The following is a 26,787-nucleotide window of genomic DNA, read 5'->3' as shown; positions in this document are numbered from 1 at the left end:
GTTTCACACAATTACGCAGTGGAAATAAATAATTATACTATATTTCAACATCAACTTATAATAATAAACAGTTTGGGCGTCCCCTGCTTTATACAATGTTTCATACAAATAAACTTATAAATACAATAAATATTCCTAACCGATCCGACCTGGTGTTGTTTTCTTCCACTCGTGCCTGACCCGTACGCCTTCAAAAGTTCTGTAGGTCGCCACAATGCGATACGCCTCAGCCTCGCCAAATTACGCGGTAATCCTCTATTACGTGAACCAAAAAACCGTTATTTTAAACAAACCGCAATGTTATACCGCCGAACAAAAAAAAACAACATTCTCGGTCACCGATAATTCCAGTTGCAACAAAACCCGAGAGAAATTATAACTCCGAGGTTAAAAAAAATAATAAACCGAACAACACACACAATACTGAAAAACGTGTTCGGGCCGCCGCCGACCGATGGTCACCGAACCGGCTCCACTGATAAGGCCGACAGTGGTATCAGCTGACCACGGAGGCGGCACTACTGCCTGGCGTGAACACACACGATTACACGAAACTTAACACACATGTATGCAAAACGCAGTAGTTCGATCACTGGACACTGAACGTTTGAATTAGCTGTTTGTAGTGTGTTTATTCCTTTATTCCAACTTTGATAGGTACTAAGATGTTTATAATAAAAAGGATAACCAAGATACGTGAAAATAAAATAATACAACGATGGACGGCCTGCGCTAATCGCTATTATAATATGGTATCGCGATTCGTAGAAGTCAAAGTCACGTCTTATCAAACCCGGGGTTTCTGGGCACTACCACCACGCTGTTTAATAATAAATGACATAATTACTCGAACGTATACCAATTTACTAAAGTATTATATTGTATTTGCAGTATGCCCCAATGTCGTTATCATGTGACGTATATCGGTATTAATTTTGCAGACCAAATTATATAAATACAAAATAATATTTACTTTTTAAAGTTGATTTTTTCATAAGCTGAGGGTTAAAAAATTTAAAATTTTTTTTATAGTATTCGGCATCCGGATGCCCCCAAACATCTGCTGCCCGGGGCAAGTGCCCTTAAAACCCTCCGTCAAATCCGGCCCTGTTTATAGTATCATTTAAGTGTAGTGTATATTNTTTATAGTATCATTTAAGTGTAGTGTATATTAAGATACAACCGATAGAGTAGGTAATTAATTTGACACTATATTGTTTAAACCCAACTAAACGCATAATTGTACATTCCCAAACAACAATCATATTATGTCAATTGCCACCGGAATTTCTGGTAATCTTTTTCTTTTTCTTTGCCTTAATCCCAACTACTAGGGGTCGGCCACCCTTATCCTAAGATTCCACTTGACACGATCTCCCACATCTTCTACGCTCACATCAGCTGTCCTCAAATCGCATTCAATAGCATCCCTCCATCTCTTTTTTGGTCTTCCTCTATCTCTTCTTCCTTCAACATTCATTTCTATAACTGTTCTTACAGCTTTCGATTCTTCTTTCCTCATACCATGACTAAACAATCTAAGTCTATTTTCTGTCATCTTATCCACGATTGACGCAACACCTATACTTCCTCTTATATGCTCGTTCCTTATCCTATCTTCTCTAGTCACTCCACTCATCCAACTAAGCATTCTCATCTCTGCTACACTTATTCTCTGCTCTACTTTCTTATCAATCGCCCAACACTATGAACCATACATCATAGCTGGCCTCACAATTTCATACTAAATTTAAAAACTATAATTAGTATTTATTCATATATTATATTTTAAAATCAAAGAACTACTAATTAGGATATAATTAAAGAAATAAGAGTTGATGTTGCTTTTGGAATAATCCACCAATTTCTCTAAATGAAACACTATCTACAGATTTGCATCGAAGTGTTTCTTATGATAGTGATTTTAATCATTGTCAGATATCATCTATACTTGTCCCATCTATGCCTCGTCCACACTGTGCCTCGACCCCACTGTGCTACCGTTTTTTATATTAAATATAAGCTTTCTTTCATCAAATTATTTTTTATTGAGGGAAGAAATGATTGTAGACTTCCGAAAATGTGAAACAAATTCCATAAATGAAATTATATTGTAATTGTATGTAGAATACGTAATTATCGTTAAATTTTATAATTAAATAATCTCGATTGTATTATAATTTATAATACATAAATAACAAAGAAATAAATCAAAATTGCCTATACATTTTTTTTATAAAATAAAACACTTTTAATTACCAAAAATTATATTCAAAATTGTTGTTATCCTTGTAACTTCATGAAAAAAACACAGTGAGATCGTGGTATAGTTTGAACTGGACAGCTGACAATATTTTATTAAAAATTATTCCATCCTACAAATAATTTAACTGAACTTAATTTATTTTAGCCAAACAAAACTAATACGAAATGCATTTATCCTAATTCATAAAAAAATAATGTAACCAAAAAAATATTGGTCGACCTACATTTTTTCTTATTAAATCTACTATTATTTGAAATGTATCGATTAAATTAAAATTGTTTGGTTAATATAGATCAGATTAATAGGATTTTAGGATTTATTTTTAGTATTAACTTAATTTATTAACCTTTATTATAATTTCCATCAATTTTTTACAGTAGCGTGATTATAAAATTTTCTCGTTATTCAAATAAAAGATATTTACTCTCACTACGATCAAATTGCATTATATATTTTTCTTCGCCTTAATCCTAACTACATGAGGTCGACCACCCTTAGAGTTTAGACCCATTTAGCACGGGTAGGGATAGGATATCGAAAGAAAGTATCGATACTTAGTATTGAAACTAGTATCGAATACAAATATTGATATCAGTAAAATATCGAAACAAATGTATCGATATCAGTAAAAATCGAATCATTTTATAAACCTATATTTCACAGTATCAAATTATACTGAATGGAATTATGAAATATTGTACTTTTAGGATTCGTTTCCCACTGATATCGATACTAATGAATGTTAAAAATATTTGTATAATTAGTACCAATGGGCAATGACTATAGTCATTACTCTGTTATTTCTATTTCTATCCACTAGCAAAAACCAAATATTTGCAATTACATTTAAAAGCCTAAATATACGTAATAAATTTTAAATACAAATTGTCTTTTATTATTTATTATACATTCATTTATACAAAATACTAATAATATTATAATTTATAATTGGTCATAATTAGCCAGTTTTCACATAGGTACATAAAAAAAAAATACTAATATAAAAAATATAACTAAAACCAATCTTCCTCTGGGATATCAGCTAACAATAATATTTTTTGAAGGCGAGAACTAGTTAAACGATTCTTAGATTTGGTTAATAATGCTCCAGCCTTTGAAAAAAGTCGTTCGCAAGGAACAGATGTTGCAACCATGGTAAAATGCAAACGCGCTTGTTTATACAAAATAGGAAATACGTGTTTCATATCCTCCCATATTTCAAGAGGATCAGACTTCAGGGTTGATACTGGATTTGATAAGTATAACGATAACTCATCGTTCATAAAAGTTGTGGTCTTTTTCTTTTTTTGGCCATGAACCAAATATTTATGATGTGCCTAAAAATCGAAGTTGTCTGTTTTAGAATGTTCTCCTTCTGACTCACTAGAAGAAATGGTGTCCAACTTTGACAACTTTCTTAAATCTACTATCGCATGTATCGAATGTCAGAGATACATGAAGTGAATTTGACAAACGCAATTTTAATGCAGCTTTAATAACCTCATATATATTATCAAGGGCGTTTTTTATAGTGTTAACAGAGGGAACTTTGTATGATGGTGCCAATTCTTTAATGAACCGTCTAAATCCTTTTCCTTCTACTACAGAAAATGGACGGTAATCTTTACAAATAAAGTAAAGTAATGCCATAGTTATTTTACGAAAATGATGACCACCTTCTGAAATATAAAAATAAAGTATCGATATTAATAACATAAACAACAATAAATTATGCTGATAAACATACCTGGATATGAGCTAATTTTTTGAAAAGCTTCAACAATAGGGTGTTTTAGACGTTGTAGAGCCTGTGGTGGATCGTCTACACATTCCTAAAAACAAATTAATTATTAGATACAATTCTAAGAATAATTATGTGATAATTTAATTTTGTAAAAATAGTTATGTATTCATCGCTTATCAAAGTATCGATAAACCAGTCCGATGATAACAATTATTTTATATTTTTAATGTGTATACCCTGTTATTGCCGTACCACAGAAAATTAGATGCCTATTATATAAATACAAATACACAAACGCACTATATATATAATTATACAACATATATAATAATTAATAATTATTACCTCTGGCTCAGAGTCTTCCATACAAAGCGTTAGTTGTCGCGACTGAGTTTTTGATGAGCAAGGTTCTGGCAATGTAAGCAATAGCGATACAGAACTACAGAAAATATATGAACATCACTGTTTGATAGAGTAACATTACTTATAATTGAATCAGTTATTTTAAAAACAATATAAGTCATAAAATTGAAATTTTACACAAATTATAAATAACTTAATAATAACTTCATAAATTTACATTTGTTTGTATATTCACTTATACATAAATTTATTTTGCGAGTCTGTAATAGTCATTATTTATGGTTTTAAATAGTGTATTTTTAACTACATTAATAAAATAGTGACGTTGTTTTTGAAATTACCGAGTCAATTTCAATAAAAAATAAATAAACAATTTAATAAGTAACTTACTTTTGAGTGATAGTCAATTTTGACTGTGTGACTATGGATGATTTAGTATTAGTCAAATTTAGATGTTTTTCTAAATGTTTGGATAAATTTGAAGTATTGCCAAAATAGCATACTTCTTGTAAACAATGCTTGCATAATGCAAGAACAGCGTCATTTTTTTAAAAATATATCCAAACTTTGCTCTTTGGAGGAGACATAATTTTTTGAAAAATAATTTAATAAACAAAATATTTAAAAAATGTAAAAAAGAAGGAGCGGTTGCACACGTGCAAATCAATCGAAAATTAATAACGTACAAGGTTAATAATGTTAATAATAACTTATTATTATTATTTAGAGCATTCGTGTATGTCCCCGATTTCATAGTACCTGTCTATATCACAGACTATATGAAAATATATGTATATAGTCTGTGCGATTGTGCCTATACGGCTATACAGAATGTTTGATATTTCTTGCCTTCTCAATAAACGGGCATTTAATTACACTGATTAGGAAATCTATTGTATTGTGATTTGTGGACTGTGGTCAGTGGTTCAAAATAGATTGTTCGATACGAGTACTTTTAAAAAATGAAAAAGGGATTATTAAAAAATATTATTTCTCATAAAAAAATTGTGTTGATCCATACACTTTTCAATAAGTTATAGCATTATAAAGTTAAAAATATATTTTCACCGTGAAGACAAAATAAAGTCCAAAATTTTTTTTTTTAATATTAACGTATATTACATAAGCTTTAATTTAAGATATATATAAAAGTGTCAGTATTTCCGGAACATATTCAAAAGTTAAGTTGAAAAAGTTGTCATTTTGAATTCCCCCCTGTGGGCTGGTAAAGGGTTAAATGTATAAAAAATATATACCAAATAATAGGTAAATACATCAAACGTCTATAAAAAAAAATTATATTGATTTGTTCATTTTTGAAAAAGTTATGGCAGTTTTAAGTAAAAAAAATTTTAAAAATTTCTCAAATTAGCGATTTTTAAATTTGTAATTTTTTTGGGGATTTCCCCCATTTACGAGGAACAAAGGAATAATTTTCAATTTTTGAGGGTAATATCTTCGACTAGATACGATTTGTGATCTTTTGACGTATCGTTGAAAGAAATCCGCTCGGTGAGAGCTGAGAAAAAGTGGTAACAGTAAAAAAAAACACATCATAGTAAAACTAATACCTTCTCAGCTTCGCATCGAAGCTAAAACTTTCCATGTTCTAATAATATTGAATTATTGTTATTAAGCCTAACGTTTTACTCGGTAAGAACGATAAAATGAATTAAAATAATATTTCTGTTCAACTAAACTCTCATTCAATAATTTAAAAATTTTATTTGAAGACAGTTTAAAAATACCGTAATCAAATCAATGAAACAGTAATATTTTACAAGTAAAATGTGTTACTTCAAATTAAAACTAAATTGAATTAAAATATTAATGTTTACTTTAAACTAAAAGTAATTATATGTTTGATTTAATGATAGCTCACTGGAGTAATTTATCATCTACGGAAATAAAATCTTGTCATAATTTTTTTAATAATTATGCTTTAAAAAATTGTACATTAAAATTTTTTTTGTTTTTATGGAATATTAATTTTTTCATTAAAAGTAGCTCTAGAATTTCCACAAAATTTAACAACTTCTATTGTCTATGAGTTTTGAAATTAACTTTTAACAATAATACTATAAACAGTATTTTTAAAAATTCACTTAATTCCATATTCATTTTTGTAATAATCCTTTTGAAACGTTAGATAATGAATACAAATATCTTAAATTTATGCAAATTAAATGTTTATTATGAAAAACCTAGAATTATAACTCTAGACAACACTATAGATATGGTGTGTATAAACAATACTAACACTGTATTTGAGAAAAAAGTTAAAGGAGTGAGCTATACTACCATTAAAATCTCAATTTAAAAATTATAAGTGAATACCAAGCATTTTAAAATGTCTTGCAATTTAAAATTTTTCATTAATAATCATAATTTTTAAAAAAATTTAAATGAGTTTAAAAATGTTATCATTGGTCAATTGAAAAATAAACATATATTGTCCTTCAACATTGTAATAAATTTAATTACGTTGAAAATGTCAAGGATATTAATTATAAAAAAACTGATATTATGAATACTTCTTATTTGATAAAGTATATTCGTTCTATGTTATTAATAAACATTTCATTGGCATAATGCATAATATTTTTGATATAAAAATAAAAATTTTTATATCTAAAAAAAATACTCATTCAATAGACGTAAAAAAATCAATAAGTAAAAAAAAATCAAACTGTTTTTATAATAAAATATAGAGTGTTTAAAATCTTTTACAAGTAAGATCAGTCTTAGACTTTGTGTAATTAAATCATATTATTTAAAGTCTTAAATCGTTTTTTGTAATTAATTATATAGACTATATGACATATAGTGTAAATCGTATACGTAGTGAGTTTAATACGGAAATCAACACTGGATTACTTGAAATATTATTGTATTACACAGGACGTAAGGTAAGTACAATTTAACCTATGCTTTCGAACTTCCAACAATCTATTGCGTGATAAACCATTAATAATTAATGAGAGAAACAATTAATGAGAAAATTAATTTAAATAAAATTGAAGACAATTAAATCTACAAAAAATTTATAAAACTAATAACTATAATAAATAATAATTATAATAATTTACTAAGCAGCCAACCACCAATTTCTTTTTATATTTAACCTATCCCATCTCCACTTTAATAATTTTAATTTCTATATTTTTCTCTTTTCTTTTTATTTTTGGTTTATTACATTATTTTAGTTTTAATCTAAACATATAAAACTTAAAGCATACTCTATGTCGTATGCCGGTAGTGCCCCGACATAGACACAAAAAGTCGTACACAAATTAACAAATGTTCTTTGGCGACGAGTTCGTCGTTTTTAGGTCTTCTCGAGTCCTCCCGTTGGATACACTGGTCAGCCCCAATCCCTCAAATTAGTGAACTACTAAAGGGGTAGAGTTTAAACCCGTCAGCACGGTTTGGCTCAAAAGTAGCAGACTGAAGGGTGCCTCCTCGTCAGCCACCAGCATAACTACCTTTTCACTATGACTACTAAAGGACGGACGGTTAATCCCAAAAACTAGCCAGCACGCAAACTAATTATTAAAATTGACTAAAGGACTAGCAGTTCAACCTTGACTCTTGCTGCACACACACACAATTTTAACAGGATATAAAATATTTACGCTAAGTGCAAGTTTTTAAATAATTATTTTATTTAATAAACGTAATAAACACAATGTTAAAATGTAATGTAAAAATGCAACACAAAACAAATTAAATCGTACAAAAATAAAGTTACTCGCATAAAACATCCTCACCAGTAACTTGACGTTTCTTTGACCAAACGTCCAGTCGCCATATCCTTTTCACGTTTCCCTTTTATATTATTTTTCCCACCATTATTAATTTGCTTACCCTGCATTTCCCTTTTCTATGACATTACTGTAGTGCTTTAGAATTCAGAAATTGCTTACTACTATTGTAAATTTTATATCGACGTTATTCAGCTATTTACTACATCTAAAAACATAACTTCAAGAGTTCAACTTCCTATATCTTTGGCTATAAAATACTCATTTTTCAGATATTTTAAATTTAAATATAGTTCTTGTATCTAAAGCATAGGGTCACCATTAAATTTATGTGAATATTTTCTCACAATAATTTATCTGTATTTAATTTGGCACTTTATTATGATCAAATAATGAACAATATAGTTTATAAAACCAGTCATAGACATACATGTTGTTAAATAATAATTTGTTGGTATATTGTTCATTCTAATCTTTATTAATTAGGTATTAACCTATTTTTATTTTGTACTTTTTGTTTATCATTTATGTTATTTAATTTTTTACATTTTTAAAAATATACTCATTTATTTTTATCATTCGCAAAAAATAATCTAGGAAGATGGATTTATACTTTACTACTAAGTAAATTCTTAAAGTAATCCAAAGAAATTAAATTATTTTGAAAATGACCTAATAATAATAGCATAAAATCAATGCTTACAATTTATTATATTTATGTTTCAAGAAAAATTAAATTTAGGATTAGAGATAATTATTACAAGAAATTATATTTTTCAAATAAATACCAGTGTTTATTGAAATTACACCCTCCTTAAATTTAGTATAATTTGCATTATTTAAAAAAGGGAAATTTGTTAAATATAAACTCTAAAAATATTGTTTGAATTGTGCCTATGCATATCTATTATGCTCATACGAGCAAAAAGTGCCTAACATGCATAAATGTGCAATATAAAATTACAGATTTAAATTTATGTTACAAGAAACAAATTTTTTTTGTCTGTGTAAAAAATAATGCAAAGGCTACAAGTTCTATGTCCTATTCATGAATAAATACTTAGTATTGTAACGTCTGTTTAATTATTAACCTGTATGATAAATTTATCGCTCAAGCATATATTTTAGCCTAGACCTCCTTACAAAAAAAGTTATTTTTTTGCTTTAAATTATCTTTATAATACATTATTTGTTTTTTGGTGTCCTTTTAAATTATTTAGGAAATTTTCATAACTTAGTGACTATTTTTAAAAGTTATTTTTGGAATAGTCTGAGATCTAATTTTTAATAATTCCTCTAAAAATTAGCTTCATCTAGAAAAAATATCTCCCGTTTTTATTGAAATTTGTTACAAAAAATGAAAACTATAGAAACCCAATTCTTTACTTACTGAACGTCATATATAAAAATTATTTTTTATGGGAAAAAAATCAGTGTCCATCTATACTATATCATATTTATATGTTTCGTTTAATTAAATACTCCATGATATATGAATCACTCTGTATATAAATAATAGAGAAATATATAAAAATAATTTTCATAACATTATTATAGTAATATAAATTGAATGGCTAATATTAAAAACACTCAGTTTTTCAAAAAAACAATAAATAGAAACTTGTAAACAAGTATGCATTTTTATTTACAACATAACCAAAAAATAAAAACAACAGTACAATTATTTAAAAAGTAAGTCAACTTGTGATTAAAAAATTCTTTTACATAATAATTTTGTTGTGCACAAAATTAATGCAATTTGACAGAAGTATTTTATACTACTAAATAAGTTAATTAAATTTAGTATTTTCAAAATACTTCATCACTATAGCATATGATTTTCATATATTCGTTTTTTTTACAATCATATACTTTCGACCATTTCCTAAATGTAAAATATTTTTTACCATTTGATTATTAAAATTAGGGCATTGTTGAATTGCTAGGGGTCGGTTTATTACAAATGGAGTTCCAGACCTTATTGCTACTGGTCGAGGTGTGGTTGATGGTAGTATAGGTCTAAATGTATTAAATTTAGATAGTGAAGTAGTTGATTTATTGAATTTCTGAGATAATGGTCTTGTAAAAGTAGGTTGGGTTGTAGCAACAATGATGGGTACTGAATTTGAAGTTACTAAAGTTCTTCTTATTTCACTAGGTCTAGTTGTTACATTATCTGAAGGCGATGTTGATGGTAAAAATCTAATGGCTTTACAATTAGAACTTTGATTATAAGGTAGACTAATTTGTTGTTCAGTTCGCTTAATAGCAATTTGACATTTTTGTGGATGATCTTCTCTATTTGATGAATCATGAAGCCATTTCTTTAAGAATTTTAGATGATTATTAATATAATTGGCGACTTTAGGATCTGCATTTTTTGAAACTATTAATTCTTTAGCATACAACATTCGTTCATTTTCCATAAGGTAGCGGAAAACATCTGTTTCATTATTGAATCTATTAAGTAATTGATTAAATATCTCCTCATTAACTTTGTTTAAAGAAAAATGAATTTCTTTCTTAGGGTTATCTTGGTCATTGTTTATTATTTCCGATTTTTTATGTTCAATTAATGTAGTTTCAATCTTAGAATTTTGTGGAAAATCAAATTTCCTAGATATAACTTTTAAAGGAACAATACTACTGAATTCAGATTCAGGATCTAAATAATATTCTTCTATTAATGAGTCTTCTTTATGAGATACAATTTTGTCATCTGACCAAAAATTTTCATGTAACTGTTGTTTATAATTCTGATTGATTGGAGGACAAAAATTGGATATTTTTTTTAAATTCCTTTTAAAATTAAGTGATTTTAAAGGAAAACCTACTTCAGCATTAGATAATTTGTCCGAGTAGGATACTTTTTTGAAATTAATATCTTCATTATTATGGCTTGTGTATGCTTGAGTAGTATCACTTGAGACGGAATCACTTTCATCATTTAAATATTCTTCAGATTCAAAAAATTCATTGACACTAGATGGTGTATAAGAACTACATGAATAATCATTCAAAAATGATGGAACTAAAGTTTTTTTGAAACTAAATTTAACTGCATTTTTAGTTAACTTTTGACTATAACAATTATTCTTCAAGTTAAAAGAATCACTCAAATTATTATCAGTTATTTTAGAAATATTACTAGATAAAGAAGTATTATTTAATCTTTTAATGTTATTATTTTGGGAAATTCTTTGATGTACAAGATTTTTTAATTTTATTCTAATTTCTCCAGAATTGGCTTTATTAATAGGTTTTGTTATAGGTGATGTATTTTCAAGAGGTGGATTTATTATTTTAGTGTCAGATGATTTTGAAGATGAATTCTCTTCATGATGTATACATTGATTTTTAGGGTTTATAATGTCAACATTTTTTTTCAACTCATTTTTTTGTGAGTATACACTTGTAATGACTAGATCTAATTTGTTGTTTTCTTCTTGATTGTTAGACAAATTTTCATCTTTATCTAATAAACTTCGAACATGTAATGGCAAAATATCATTATCACCATCAACATCAATATCAGAGGAAATGACATTATTACTATCTAACATATTTTCAGAAGTCATATTGTTTAATTCAGAAAGTTTATCATTAGAGTTCATTGATTCCATATGTATAGGTAATTTAGTATGGAATTTAGAGTTCACTTTATTTTTTAATAAATTCATCATTTTAATAATTCTGCCATTAGGCCTTGAATTATGTACTTCTAACTCATTTGACATTTTGTTTGTAGGTGATACTGAATTAGGAAAAACTGAAGAATTATTTAAAGAAATCACATTAGAGACCACTAAATTGTCATTTTTAGCATTACAAATTTCCATTTTACATGATGTATCTCCAATATCTAAAATATGATCTTCATAATCTATTTCTACTTTATTCTTTTTTAGGCATGGTTCATTTAACACTGTATAACTAATATTTTTTAAATCAGTAAACTTATTGAAATTACTTGGATCAGGCAGTAAGTCTTTTAGTTGTTCAGTGTATTTTTCATTTATTTTTCCAAGAGTTTCATTAAATCCATTGCTTTCAGGTTCAAATAAAATAGTTGATGTAATAACTGGCTCGGTAAATGTTACTTTTGAAAAATTAGAAATAGTATTGTTAGTTGAATTAACAGTGACTAATTTTTTACAAGAGTTTTCAGTTTCTTCATTACTAGTATTATATGATCCAAATAATTTGAAACGCTCATTTTCCCTAAAAATATATACATAAATTAAATACTAAAAGGTCAGCTATTATGTAATAATTAGAATTTTCTGAAAACTGGTACATTTTTGAACAGAAAAATGAGTATAAATTTGTCTGATTACCACATGAAAACTAACTCAAATCCAATGTTTGAGCTTAATATTTTGTTAAAAAAAAAATTAAAATTATTAATAATTGCCAATAAATGTTAAGATACTAAATAATATTCAAGATGATACAGTCACAAAATAATTTAAAGAGGTGCTACCAATGGATGTCTTCCTTTCATATTCATGTTTCGTAATTAAAAAAAAAAAATTGTTTGTCGATATATTATTATTTTTAATGGTATGCTAATACAAATAATAAGTTTCTCTTAATGTGATTAAATTACTTTTTAATTTATACCAAACTTATAAATCTTCTATTTAAACAAGACCCCTACAAGATGTGGTTAAAGGTTCATTCAAGGACCTACTTGTATTCCATATTATACCAGGAATTAAAAACATTAAAAGTGTTATTTTAAGAGCTATAATATTACAAACATTTTTTTTTATAACACTGTAATATCATTAAAACGAAACATATATCATTGTTTTAAAAGAAAAAAACTTGTATTACTTATTAAACGTAATAGGCAAATCTTGATCAAAGAATACATTTTTGTTATTAATATTCAACTACTTTTATTTTACAACTACTTGTATATTAATTACTTATAATATTTTTACAGAGGCTATCTGAACAAACAACGGAAAAAAATTATCTACTTTAAAATCATATTTTCATATAAATGTTATATTTTAAAAATGTTGCCCTCTCAGTAATCCTAATTAAGATAAATTTAAAATCAGTAATTTTTAAATCATGAAGGAATAAAGAACTTCAACATTTTTTTTATCTTAATTCAGAAAAAATTAGTTAAATTTGAGATACATTGTAACCATCAGGTTACTAGGGTGATGTGCTTTACAACTGTTATTTTTTTTAATAATTGTAAAAAAAAATTGTTTAAGTTTTGACCTCTCAGAAACTTTTCTCTATTATCGACATGAAATATCACTAAAAATACATAATAGTCTTTAAATTTCGAAATATTAGCTTACTGATTTCCTAAGAAAAAGATACATTTTTACAGCTCACACAGGTATTTCTAGGACCAAACATTACAAACAGTTGAGATTTTTAGAATAGATCAAAATAACAAGTGGAAAATATTTGTTTATAATTGAAATATAAATCAAAACTTGTATTTAATAATAATTAGGATTATTTATTTTAAATTAATACCTTATTTTAATATATTGTTTCAGAATGCCTAAATCAATATATGATGTATCTTCCAAAATATAACAACGACATTTCACACAAATAAACATTCCAGGCACCAATTTTAATGGTAGTTGATCAGTCAATAATTTTTTATTCCATATATCATACATTGACCAGTCGTCAATTGTTAAATCTTCATTGAGAAACTCACCACAAAGTTGACATGAAATAAGAGTATCCAACTGTTACAAAAATAATATATTATAATTGTTATAATAAACATTACACTAATGATGCATTGCGTAACATACTAGATGTAAATGTTCTTCACAAACAGACAAAGGTTCTTTGCTGTACTTCTTAAAACTTTGCTTTGTTTTGCTGCATTCTATTAAGACAATCTAATAATAAAACTAAATTACTAAAATATTTACTATAAAAATAAAGTAATCATAAAATTTTTTTTTTTTTGATTGATGCACAAACAAAAATTTTCATAAATTGGTTAAATAATCATTTTTTAACTTTATTTACCAATTATAAAAAGTGTAACAAAATTAAATTGAGGTTTATAAAATATTAATCGAATAACATTTTTAAAAATTTATATATTTTTCATAACACCTAGATTTTTATTATATGCTCTCTAAAAATATACACAAAAATTACCCAGTTTAAATTTGAATAACTGTCAAACACCACAGTGTATTACATTAAAAGCAATACTTTTAATGATAGTTATTATTGCTTTTATTTTTCCATGTTTTATGGCAGATGTTGTACTTCTGAAATTCTGTTTAAAGGTAACTATTGATGCTGATCTTTTTTAAATAAATAGCAAAAAATATACAAAAATTAATTTACTACCAAATAAAACTAGGTAAAAATTTTTACATAGAGAAAAGTCGACACATCAATATACTATGTAACAAAAGGTTTAAAGAACTGTAACTTATGAAATAATAGTTACAGCTCTTTAAACACTATTACTTATTTTGATACACTCTATATTTAAGTTAAAAGAGTATTATACTCCTTTTATACACCCCTACTAATATCAAGAATTATATAAGACCCGTAAAAAGAGTTACTTACATCACAAGAATCAAACATGGAAAATACATATTTTATTTTTCTAAATTTTTCAGCAGATATAGGGTATTTTGCATTTTTTGAACAATTATGAACTGAACACATCATTATCATCCATGATTTTCTTCCTTTTTTGTAATTCTTTAATTTTTTAGATTTAATGTTCAAATAAAATTGTTTTGCTTCAATTTTTTTTGACTTTAAATTAGAAGATTCTGCATCATTATTTTTTTGGTCTTCATTTAAATTATGACTGTTGATATCACAACCCTTTCTTTTTTCAATTTGCTTTATTTTATATTGTTTTTCTAAATATTTCCAACAACGATCACAGAGACACGAATAAATATTAAGATATGGCGCAACTAAAAAGTAAAAATACAATAACACTTAAAAATAAAATAAAAATATATTTTAGACTTAGTTTATAATTCAAGAAAAATGTATTTTTATTTTTATTTATATTAACTAATTAATTAATTCGATTATTTAAGAAATTAGGTGTGATAATCCATTTTATAATTAGAAAAGGTTTATCACTTATTTCAAAGAAATTTAAGTTTTACTACACATTATAGATGCAAAAAGGGAATTAAGAGCTTTGTAAGCTTTAAATGTTAAATCAGTCCTAAAATTGAAAAAATACTATGTGTATTCAAATTATACTTTATTCTTAAATAAAGGAAGTTGAATAAATAATCATAATATAAAATTGCCGTCATACAAAAGAAATATGTCAAAAATATAGCATTTTTAAAATTTTCTTACTTAACATATAATTTGTAATTGTTTTGTATCAGTTAAAAAAAAAAAACATTTTTATGTTATAATTTAGGAACAGCAGTTTCAATTGGTAAAATAGTATTTTAGGAAAATTATTTAATGGTATTGAAAATATTTGGCACATAGATATTTTTTATTAATATGACATGATAAACTTCAAAGTAAGAATATTTTTTGTAGTTTCATTAATAGTTATATTAAAATTTATTATTTTTATCAAAAAATAGTATTTAAGATTATGTTTATTAAATGTACCTTGTACATTTAATAAACATAATATTTTATATATTATACTAACTTTCTAAAAATGAATTTTGTTTTTCGATATTACGTACACGACCAATGTGATTTGCATTATCATAAACTGCAAATGATTTTTCACAAGATGAACAACTATCTTCACACTTATGAGCCAAAAGGCATGATAAATTTGGAATACTCTTACTAAAAACAATAAAACAATATCATTTATTACAAAAAATGTTAAGTATTTTATTACTAACTTTAAGTTGATAAAAATTTATAGAATTCAACTTTTTATTCTCATATCATGCTCATTGTCAGTTTTACTCTAAGTAAAATTATTCAACCTTCCTTTAATTAACACGTGGTAATATTTATTATTTTATCAACAGTAATAAAATACAATTTTTTTCAGTTTCTTAGAGAAATTTTACTAATGCCTTTAATGTTGTTTTTGTAAGTTTTAGAAAACATGCTACAGATGGTGTAAAGATATTTAATTACTCATGCACTCAGACCTTATATTAATTTTGTTTTTTCACATAAGTGTTTTTGCTAATGTTGAATACTTTAGACTATATATACACATATACATATCTGTTTATATTATATAGTATAATGATTGTTAATAATTTATTTAAGGCACTACATAGTCATACTAAAATTATCACAATACTTACAGTAATTTATGATCCAATCTGGATTCTATGCACATTGAAGATGTAATATTATTTTGCTCTATAAATGACAATTTTATAATTGATTATATTTTAAAAATAAATAATTTATGACATATATTTATACACAGTATACTATTGGTTAGGTATGTAGGAAAATTTTTTTTTGAAAAACGGATTCTTTACATTTTTTTTTAGAAACGTTTTTAAATGTCTAGGCATTATTTTACATATTATAAAAAATCTTATAAAATTATGTTAATAGATCAAATTTACAAAGTGCATCGAATCCTCAAGTATTCAAGTAATATTTAAAGAGACTTAAAAAAATATAGATAATTTTCAATTTTGAGAATTATATTTGCTAATTGTTAAAAAATAAATAAATACTACATTAAATATATTACTATATAGAAATAATATAAACAATTTAACTAAAAAAAATCATTTCATTAGAAATTAATTATAATTGAGAAACGAAAAAAAATAAATAATCTAATATATAATACAATTTTAATAGTATATTTTTTTAGAAAATTACTTTTTAGAGCTGCTTTTCTAAATTAATGATATTCACTTAAAACATTTTGCACAGTTAAACATAAAATAATAACTACTCTACACTATTTGCCACATTATTGCTAAATCTAGACTGAAAATGGACAATTTTAGACTTTTCTTAATATATCTTTTTTTTTCCGAGTATAAATATTTTAAGGTATCCACTTAGTGACTTATTTTAAATAGATCCAGTAGTTCCATTAATAATAGTCCACTATTATTATTACTGTGACAAAATTAATTTTTTCATCGATCATACAATTTGTTAAACTTTCATTTTAAATAAGTAAAATTAAAACTATATTAAAAATATTATTAATTTAAAAAAAAAGANTTACAAAGAACTTAATATCAGAGAAGCAATAGAAATGTTTAAAAATAAAAACAATTTAATTAATTGGGATCTTGGCCCACTGAAAAATTCATTATTAAACTTGTGTAAACTGGCAAAATGTGATAATATTACTTAGTGATAACGTCACTAGGTGATAAGGTCACTAGGGGTATATAAGGGAGTTTTTTCTAGTCGGGGTGTCAGTATGTGTTTAGCGTTGATAATGGTAACATTGTTTCCGAAATACGTATCCGCGACTTTTCATTAATTTTTTTGTGGCTTTTGAGTTTAATATTTTTAATATTTTTTAGTTTTTTTTTTTTAAATTAATAATATTTTTAATATAGTTTTAATTTTACTTAATTAATTAGCCACAAGTGATCAATTTTTATTATATTTATTTCATTTTAAATCTTATTATTAACTCATTGTTTTTGTTTTCACAGCTGATATATATTAAAATGACTTCAATGTTACTATGATATTATAACATAAATGTATGATAAAAATATTATAAAAAACAGTCAAATAACTTCATAATGTAATATTTTTCAAAAAAATTAATTATTTTTAAATAAAAAATTTATTTAAAATATTGGTAAAATTTAAACAAATTATTTTGTCTATACTTTCTGAAGCCATTGTAATGTTACACTATAATAAAATGTTCAATATATTTCATTTTTTCTGTTCTCCTTGAAATTAGTTGAAATAAGAGTATCAAATTATGAGGTATTATTTTCAAACACTACAGAAGTTTTTTCAACTAAATATACTTTTTAATATAGAATTCCAAAATGTATAATGAATTATAAATAATTAATGTAATTATATTTTTAAAAAATACTAAGTTTTATATATTTAATAAATTGGAATACTTATATTTTAAATTTTCATTAAAAAAAAAATATATATATATTTCTATATATTTATACTTAAATAACTAAAATTTTAAATCTTACCCTCTGTATTAATTGAAGCGTTTTCATTTTCATCATTAGAAGTATTCTAGAAAAATTAATTGTGTATTGGAATAATATTTAAACATAGTTTAGTTTAAAAGGTTATATTAAGAAATTGATAGAGTTAGGTAAGTTACAAATAAATAGAAGTAAAATTACTTTTTTAATTGCTTAATAAACATTTTATTTAAATTTAACATGTAATGCGTAAGTACACATTACAGTTTTTAAGTAACTAAATTACTAATGAACAAAATATGATATAAATTTTTATTTAGACAAGAAGTACCTAATACCTCATCAGGCCTAAAATTACTTATACTTTGATGATGACAACTAAAGTTAATATTTGTTGATTATAAAAAGAAAATTAAACAGTTAGATTATGCTCAGTAGGGTGGTCCTTATTTTATGAATTTCAAAATTTCTTTCGGGACACCCCTCCAATTTTTTTTTAGTATAAAAAAATTATATTCTGTAAATTTAAAATCATTTGGAAAAATTTTAATTGAGGCGCACAGCATTTTAATGTTTGACCTCGAATTTTTGAAGAATATTCTATAAAACGATAAAAAAAACCTTAGTAAAAACGAATATTTTGATATATTATTTTTAAAAATGTATTTAATTTTTTACATGTGATAACAATATATTGATAACACAAAAATAATTAAACATTTTAATTTTTATACTTTGTTACTTTTAAAGTTTCAACGCCTCATTACAACATTTTCAAATGTTTATAATGACTTTAAAATAAATTTCTCAAGTTTTTAAGTTGAATTGTATAGCACTGAACTAGTGTTAGTTGAAACAAATCATAAAAAATGAAATAAAAATAATATAAAAATACCTTTTTCTGAAATTAAAAAAAAAAAAATTAATTTGGTTTTACTTAATTTGTTAATTTTTCATATCTATTTATTTTTACTTTAAATTTAATTATCTAATTATTTATAGTATTTTTTCTGAATCACGAGTTACTTTTCTTTGAATCAGTTTCAGTTCTATAATATTTAAAATGGAGAACACCAGGCTTTAACGGTTTATAATGTCTTAGAACAATGAGGTCTTGTGGATAAAGTACAGGCTTTCAGTTGTGACACAACAGCATCAAATACTGGATGTCTCAATGGTGCTTGTATACTTTAAAATAAAAATATTTTTTATATGCTATGTAGACATATTTTTGAATTTAAAAAATTTTTTTGAAAATAAAATTTAAAAATCATTTGGTCCAGTTATTACTCTTTTCAAAAATTTTCCATTAGTAAGGAATAATATGAACAAAAATAAATATAAAGTTGGAATATCCAATAAAATTATCATTGAGAAATTAAAAGGGTCAATAGATAGTACGTAGTAGAGTTTGCAAAAAATAAATTAAGAAAGCGACAATAAAGAGATGATTATCGTGAACTTTTAGAGCTCACAATTATATTTTTAGGTGGAGTTCCTCCTCATGGCATATCATTTAGAACCTATGGAATTTTTATCATGCTAGGTGGATGGCTTAATCTATTTATAGTTTTAAAATTTTTCTTTTTCAAGACCAATTAAAAATAACAAAGTTTTTAACAAATCATAAATACATAAAATTTTAAAAATAGACATTTCTGAAAATGTGTAAAAAATTAATAATATTAAAAATTTAGTTCTTTAATTAAAGAATAATAAAATTTTTTAATTTTTATAAAATTAAATAAAATATAAAAGTGCATTATACCTTTTATGTATATATGTACTAAAAGTCTTGGGATATAGTTGATTTATTACTATTAGTATACATTTTACGCCTATTTCTGCAACATTGTTTGTAACTTTTAATTATTTTCGGTGTTCATTCCTATTATGTAGTAGATATTATATTCCCACAAAATAGGATCTATGTTTCAAAAATCTATGTTTATATTAAAATGTTTAAAAAAGTTTGTTATTTTTAATTGGTCTTGAAAAAGAAAAATTTTAAAACTTTAAATAGCTTTAGCCATCCACTTAGCATGATAAAAGTCTCCAGGGGTTCTAAATGATATGCCACAATTTAATATAAGCATGCATTAAAACATGCATCAAATTTTCAGAATATTATTTTTTTATACTAAAGAAAAAAATAGAGGAGTGTTTCAAAAATGTTTTTTCAAATTTGTAAAATAAGGACCAATCTATTGCTGAGTGTAGTTGAATTACCATGTTTAGATATATTCTCATAATAGGCTGCTAATTTGAACAAAATTTATACAAGAGTTTACAAGAAAATTAAATCACAGTAAATTACTTATTGTCCATCAGTTATTATTCCTTAACTAAATGAACAATACTCAGAAATAAACCTATGTTTTTATTTAATTACTTGAAATTGTCACTTAATTTTTATTTAGTTGAATAAAGGAACTCATATTACATTATTACCCAATACTAAAAATAAGAAATTGAAGATGTTTTAAATATTAAATGAAACTCAATGTTAAATTACAATTTAACAAATTAAATAAAATAGACATCACTTTTTACTAAAAATTGTGTGTAACATATAAAAAATAAACAATAAAATAACATAATTGTATTTTTATAATTTGTCAAAATATATTTTAAAAACTTGCTTAGATTGGAAAATGGTACGCTTTGAAAGAATATTAAATTAAATTGAACCAAAGTTTATTTGTAATTTATCAAATGTTTATACCTTATAAGAATTGTTAGGTTGTGATAAGTTAGTTCCAACTAATTTATTATTTCTTAGAAGTTTAGTATGTTCTATATTATTGATTGTTCTTTTAAATTTTTTAACTATATGTTCTTTAGATTCTTCTTCAGGCTCATGAATATTTTTTTTCTTATTTTCTTGTCCATCTTCGAGATCACTAGATTCATCAAGTACTAAAGGAAAATGTTCCACTTTTATACTTTTTATTATAGTTTCATACTCATTTTCACTTAAATCAGTGCTGATTGATATATTAGATGAAGATGAATTAACTGGTTCTATCATCTTATATATATATATATTTTTTTTTTTGATAATAAAAATATATGTTTTAAAATTTTAAATTATCAGTGTGAAAAACTTTATCATCATGTAAATAAGTAAAAAATACTTATTAGATATGAGTTCTAAAGGTAGAATTAAACTTGATACGATGATTTCTCTTTTAATCGCTTCTTACTCTAAAAATTAAGAAATCTTATTAATAATAGTAAAAAAATAATAATAAATTTTAATAACTTAAAATAAATTATAAATAAAAATGTTATATATAATTTCATTTCCATCAAAATTTTTTCTTGCCTTTGCATCTGATAAAACCACTTGATAATAACCCAATAAATGTTGTTTCATACAGACAAAAAATTATATTTTGAATGTTATTTAACAAAACTATTTAATAAATATACTTTAGTAATTAAATAACTAAAAATAGACGTAACTATTTTAATAAAATTTATGAACTAAAATTTAAATAAAACATAGACTAATCATTTTTGTAGAGTACAGTAACCATACATTATACCAAACACCAGGGGCAAAATTAAAATTTGTCTTAAGTTTGAAATTATTTGAATTTTGTGGCATACACTAGACAAATATGGCAATTAATCATTAACAATGCATTATTTTAGTATCCAAAATAAATATTTTTTTTCATTATTGAAAATAATATGCACTATAGATAGACCTCAGATTTGACCAAAAACAACATTAAGTAAGATGATATGCTGTTATTAATACTCAACAATATAATTATTTTTTTACATAAAATATATAAATAACTTGACATTATAATATAATATATTGCTTTGTTTGATTTTTTTTATATGAAAAAAATTTTCTATATTTTTCTAATTTCTTAATGTGGGTCTCCACAATGTTGCGCATGTACACCATTTCCCACCCATTGCTACAGTCATGGTAATGGAATAAGCTTTATACATTTTTTAAGAAATTTAGATTTTTTAATTTTACATAAAACACATTACAACATGTTTACATAAAACACAACTATTATTAATACTCATTATTTTGTTCTTAAGTATTTATGTAAAAATAAAACTATTATTACATCTTTTTTAATTTTTATCCTAAAAATAGGTATTTGTACACTTACTAAGACCTCATTTTGTTAAAATTACAACTATAATACTATTATTATTAATGTTATTGTTGAAAAAGATGTATATAAATAAATAAATATATATATATATATATACATATATACATATATGTGTATGTATATATAATCTATCAATGTAAATATAGATATGCATACATAGGTGTATATATATATATTAACAATGGACTTACCAACTAAAGTTTAAATAAAATTAAACTATGCTTTATATGAGCTTATCAATTATTAATAAGTAAAAATATTTTTTATGAGTTGTTCACTAGTACTTAGTTAAAGATATCAGCCAAAACCGAACATAGTTTATTTAAAAGATAAAATTATACAAGCATCTTATTTTAACTCAACGGCTTTAACTACACTATTACAATAATTTATCTTTATACTAGATAAGGGGTACAGGACGATTATACTGAGTTTGATACCTAGGTATTCTAAAATGGTATTCAAAAATTCAGTGTTCTCGGCAAAAGATTCTTATTTGCGTCAACACTGGCGTGTTGCCCATTCTGTCAAATGTCGGTTAAATTTGTCTTTCCAAAAATGTTTTAAATTTCAGGTAATATGTTGTTATAAGTCATTAAAGTTCATAAGAAAAACTTACTTCGTCAAAAAAACTTTTAACAGTAGACAATGTTTTGTTATTAGATTTTTTTAAATTTAATTTACTTTTATGTATAATTTGTACTTTCTTTAGTTATTCAGTTATTTTATAGTTCAAACGGGATTATCGAAATAATAAAATAACTTGACAATAAATTTACTTAAATATGTTTATAATAATAATAATAATATATTCTTGTAAATTCATAATATTTCATTTTTTCTCTGTGAGTTATTAAATAACAAATGAGAGATTTATTTTTTTTTTTAAATTAAAAATATATTTAAAATATTACTTTAAAATAAAAAAATGTTTAACTAAAAAAACCCTAAAAATTACTAATTCAGACACTTCAGTAAAAATAATTTTATTTATCAAATTCAAAATAAAATAAAATACACCAAATAATACAACATTTTTTTAAGTAATTTAATATAAAAAAATTTATTTTTAAAAAATGGCTTTATGATTATTATTTCTTTTACAATTTTAATATTTATACAAGTTTGATAAATGAAGTTTTATAACGAAAAAAACAATTAATATAATAAAAAACAGATATTTTTATATTACATCAAAAGTTTTTTTTTCTAAAATTGATAAAAGTCGTCCTCTTATAATCCTATTTAAAAAGGGAAGATTTTGAAAAAATAAGATCAAATTTGAATTCAGCAAATACAAAAACATTTTTATCGATATTTTTTTTTAAATCAGAAGTAGAAATGTATTTATTATAATATTTTTGTCATGCTAAAATTTGGTTTTAGAACATTGATTTGTACTAAAAATTTAAACTAAGGCAAATGCCCAAGTTGCACCACTTTTAAATGACGCTTTTTAACTGACTATCCGACAATTATCGGAGATCCTGAGATATTTGCCAAATTTGGGAGCCCGCAAATTACTTAAACCATAATATAAGCCATAACTAGAAATTGTGTAACATGTTATTCAAAAATATATATTTATAAAAAACTTACTGAAATGAAAAATATTTTTAAATTAAAATAGTATTTAATTAATAATTATTAATAAAAGTCAGGATTATTACGTTTTCAACATGCTGTGCTTTAAACGTGTTTAAAATACCAAAATTTACATTGGTCCATAGGACGTTTTAAACTGTTGACTTATGTTTTAAACATGTATTTTTTTTTAAATATGTGTAATAACAACCAACTAAAAAAATTAATTATATAGATGCATCTATTTAATTAATTTTTTAGAAATAATAAATATCCCTTTATTATTAATAAAATATGCATACAAATGATGCCTATATATAATATGTATAATATAAATATATACATTGTATATATATGCTGATTCATAGATCATAAACCAGTTAATTATGCAGAAAATAAAAATAATTTTTAATTTGTTTCTTATAGATACATGTTTTTTTTAATTTATCAACCATAAAGTATTATTATGTATTAACCTTCTACATTAATGGCATCATTGGCGTCGCCCGAATTTCTTAAGCCACTTCATGAGAAATATTTTTTTTTTTGTTTCACTCACAACCATTGTAATTTACATGCTGCGAGAAGTCAATGCGCATAGTTTTTGATCAGACACATTACAATATTGTGATGTACAAACATGTTTATTTATATAAATAAACACACAAATATAAACAAAATTATTTTATTTATTAAAAAAGTTAGTTGGTTATTATTAAGTATATTTTTGAAGTTGTACTTAGCTTCTCAGCTTTGCATCGAAGCTATTAGTTTTACAATGATGTGTTTTTTTTTTGTGTCTGTTACCACTTTTTCTCAATTCTCACCGAGCGGATTTCTTTCAACGATACGTCAAAAGATCACAAATCGTATCTAGTCGAAGATATTACCCTCAAAAATTGAAAAAAATTCCTTTGTTCCTCGTAAATGGGGGAAATTTCCAAAAAAATTACAAATTTAAAAATCGCTAATTTGAGAAATTTTTAAAAATTTTTTGACTTAAAACTGCCATAACTTTTCCCTGTAATAATAATTCCTTTTTCATTCGACATACTTTATCTTAATCAGGATATTAATAAAGAAATAGCTGATCATGTAGCTTTTGGAATAATCCACCAATTTTTTAAAATTAAACACTATTTAAAGATTTGCAACGAAGCGTTTTTTTTGATAGTGGTTTTAATCACTGTCAGATATCATTATATTTGATCCAACTATGCCACGTCACCACTGTGCTGTGACTCCCCTGTACTGGGTTTTATTTTTTTTTATAAATTTGACCCTTTACCTGCCCACAGGGGGGATTTCAATTGACAACTTTTTCACAAAAAATTAACTTTAAAAGTGTTCCGGAAAGTCTGACACTTTTATATATATCTTCAATTAAAGCTAATGTAATGTATTTTATTATGAAAAAAGAAAATTTCGGACTTTACAGTGAAAACAGACATCAAAGTTAATAAAAAAAATACGATTTTTGTAAAAAAATTCTTTTTTACTTTTTTAACTTTATAATGCTATAACTTTTTGAAAAATGTATAGATCATTATATTTTTTTTGTGATAAGTACTATATATATATATATATGTTTATTTATTCATATATTACACTTTTAAATCATAAAACTTGTAATCAGAATATAAATAATGAAATAGGAGTTCATGTAGCTTTTGGAATAATCCATTAATTTTTTTAAATTGAACACTATCTACAGATTCGCATCGAAGCATTTTCTATGATAGTGATTTTAATTTTAATGATATCTGACATTATCTTCTATACTGGACCCAACTATGCCAATGCCCGACTGTGCTGGGTTTTTTTTATTGAAACCTTAGATATTTGCCTTTCATTTGATATAAATTTTTTGAAAATCTGACCCTTTACCTGCCCACAGGGGGGGATTCAAAATAGCAACTTCTGCACAAAAATTTAACATTTTCAACTTAAGTTTTGAAAATGTTCCGGAAATACTCCGAGCTTCAAACATATGTTATTATATATATATATTTTTAAATAACATATTATACAATATCTAGTTATGGTTTATATTTTGGTTTAAGTAATCTGAGGCTCCCAAATTTTGCAAATATCTAAGGATATCCGATAATTGTCAGTTAGTCAGCTACTGAGCTGTCTATCCGAATGTCATTAATTAATTTTAATTCTTACACTAATTTAAATTTAGTCAGAAAAAATTTAATAATGATGAAAATGGCTGATAGTGAATCTCTTAAAATTTATTTAGTATGGGTAGTAGCAGAATGTAGTAAGTTTTAAAGGTATCATGTCGGAAAAACATATCATAGACAATTTCTTTAAGGGACTACCAGATGAAATAATTAATACATTTCGGTCATTAGGTAATAGTACAGTAGATAATATTTGAAGAATTGAAAGAAATACAAATTTGAGAAAATACGATAGCGATTCAGAAATGTTGAAAATGGAAATAGATTCTCTTTTAAAAAAACATAATGGTAAATTTAATGATTATGAAATTATAAGTTATGTAGATAATCAAATTTTAATGACATATCCAAACGATAATCAGCGTAGAGTAATGAATTATAGTACTAATAAATATAGAAAGAACAATTTTAATAACAATTTTAGAAATAATTTAAATAAGAATTATAACAATAAAAATTATAATGGAAATTTGTATAGATTTAACAACATGAATAGGAACTTCTATCATAATAGTTGGTAAATTCACTACGGTTGTATACGAATCTCACCACGAATTATATATATATACGAATTATCATCAAAATAATCCTAACTTAGAGAATCCATCCCATCAGTTAGCCAT

General features: G+C 24.5%; 2 protein-coding genes across 2 annotated transcripts; both read right to left on the bottom strand.

The window, feature by feature from the left end:
- Window positions 1-3,169: 3,169 nt before the first annotated feature.
- Window positions 3,170-5,969, bottom strand: LOC126894620 (uncharacterized). The gene is made up of 4 exons (XM_050665757.1): window positions 4,764-5,969; window positions 4,356-4,449; window positions 4,014-4,098; window positions 3,170-3,945 (listed from the first exon to the last, which is right to left on the bottom strand). Exons 2-4 carry the CDS (start codon window positions 4,374-4,376, stop codon window positions 3,650-3,652), a joined length of 402 nt encoding a protein of 133 aa, XP_050521714.1. The 5' UTR covers window positions 4,377-4,449; window positions 4,764-5,969; the 3' UTR covers window positions 3,170-3,649.
- A 3,782-nt stretch (window positions 5,970-9,751) lies between these two features.
- LOC126894607 (uncharacterized) lies at window positions 9,752-22,768 on the bottom strand. Its single transcript, XM_050665732.1, has 9 exons — window positions 22,580-22,768; window positions 20,963-21,444; window positions 18,280-18,325; window positions 16,426-16,483; window positions 15,801-15,946; window positions 14,723-15,084; window positions 13,939-14,028; window positions 13,646-13,869; window positions 9,752-12,358 (listed from the first exon to the last, which is right to left on the bottom strand). The coding sequence occupies exons 2-9, from the start codon at window positions 21,266-21,268 to the stop codon at window positions 9,979-9,981; spliced, it is 3,612 nt and encodes a 1,203-aa protein (XP_050521689.1). The 5' UTR covers window positions 21,269-21,444; window positions 22,580-22,768; the 3' UTR covers window positions 9,752-9,978.
- Between the last annotated feature and the right edge of the window lie 4,019 nt (window positions 22,769-26,787).

The sequence above is a fragment of the Daktulosphaira vitifoliae genome, unplaced genomic scaffold, assembly GCF_025091365.1.
Source record: "Daktulosphaira vitifoliae isolate Bord-2020 unplaced genomic scaffold, ASM2509136v1 Scaffold_1, whole genome shotgun sequence".
In the NCBI taxonomy this organism is placed as follows: domain Eukaryota; kingdom Metazoa; phylum Arthropoda; class Insecta; order Hemiptera; family Phylloxeridae; genus Daktulosphaira; species Daktulosphaira vitifoliae.
Note: the sequence above shows the minus strand (reverse complement) of the source record. Positions and strands in the feature narration are given on the sequence as shown.

Bases quoted from the DNA above. Each gene is read 5' to 3' on its own strand.
- LOC126894620 (XM_050665757.1), bottom strand. From the start codon at position 4,376: ATGGAAGACTCTGAGCCAGAG. The intron at 4,099-4,355 runs GTAATAATTATT...ATTTGTTTTTAG, and splicing joins TGGAAGACTCTGAGCCAGAG to GAATGTGTAGACGATCCACC. The intron at 3,946-4,013 runs GTATGTTTATCA...TTTATATTTCAG, and splicing joins AAAAATTAGCTCATATCCAG to AAGGTGGTCATCATTTTCGT.
- LOC126894607 (XM_050665732.1), bottom strand. From the start codon at position 21,268: ATGATAGAACCAGTTAATTCATCTTCATCTAATATATCAATCAGCACT. The intron at 18,326-20,962 runs GTATAAACATTT...TAATTTTTCTAG, and splicing joins AACCTAACAATTCTTATAAG to AATACTTCTAATGATGAAAA. The intron at 14,029-14,722 runs GTAAGTAACTCT...TTTTATTATTAG, and splicing joins CCATGTTTGATTCTTGTGAT to ATTGTCTTAATAGAATGCAG.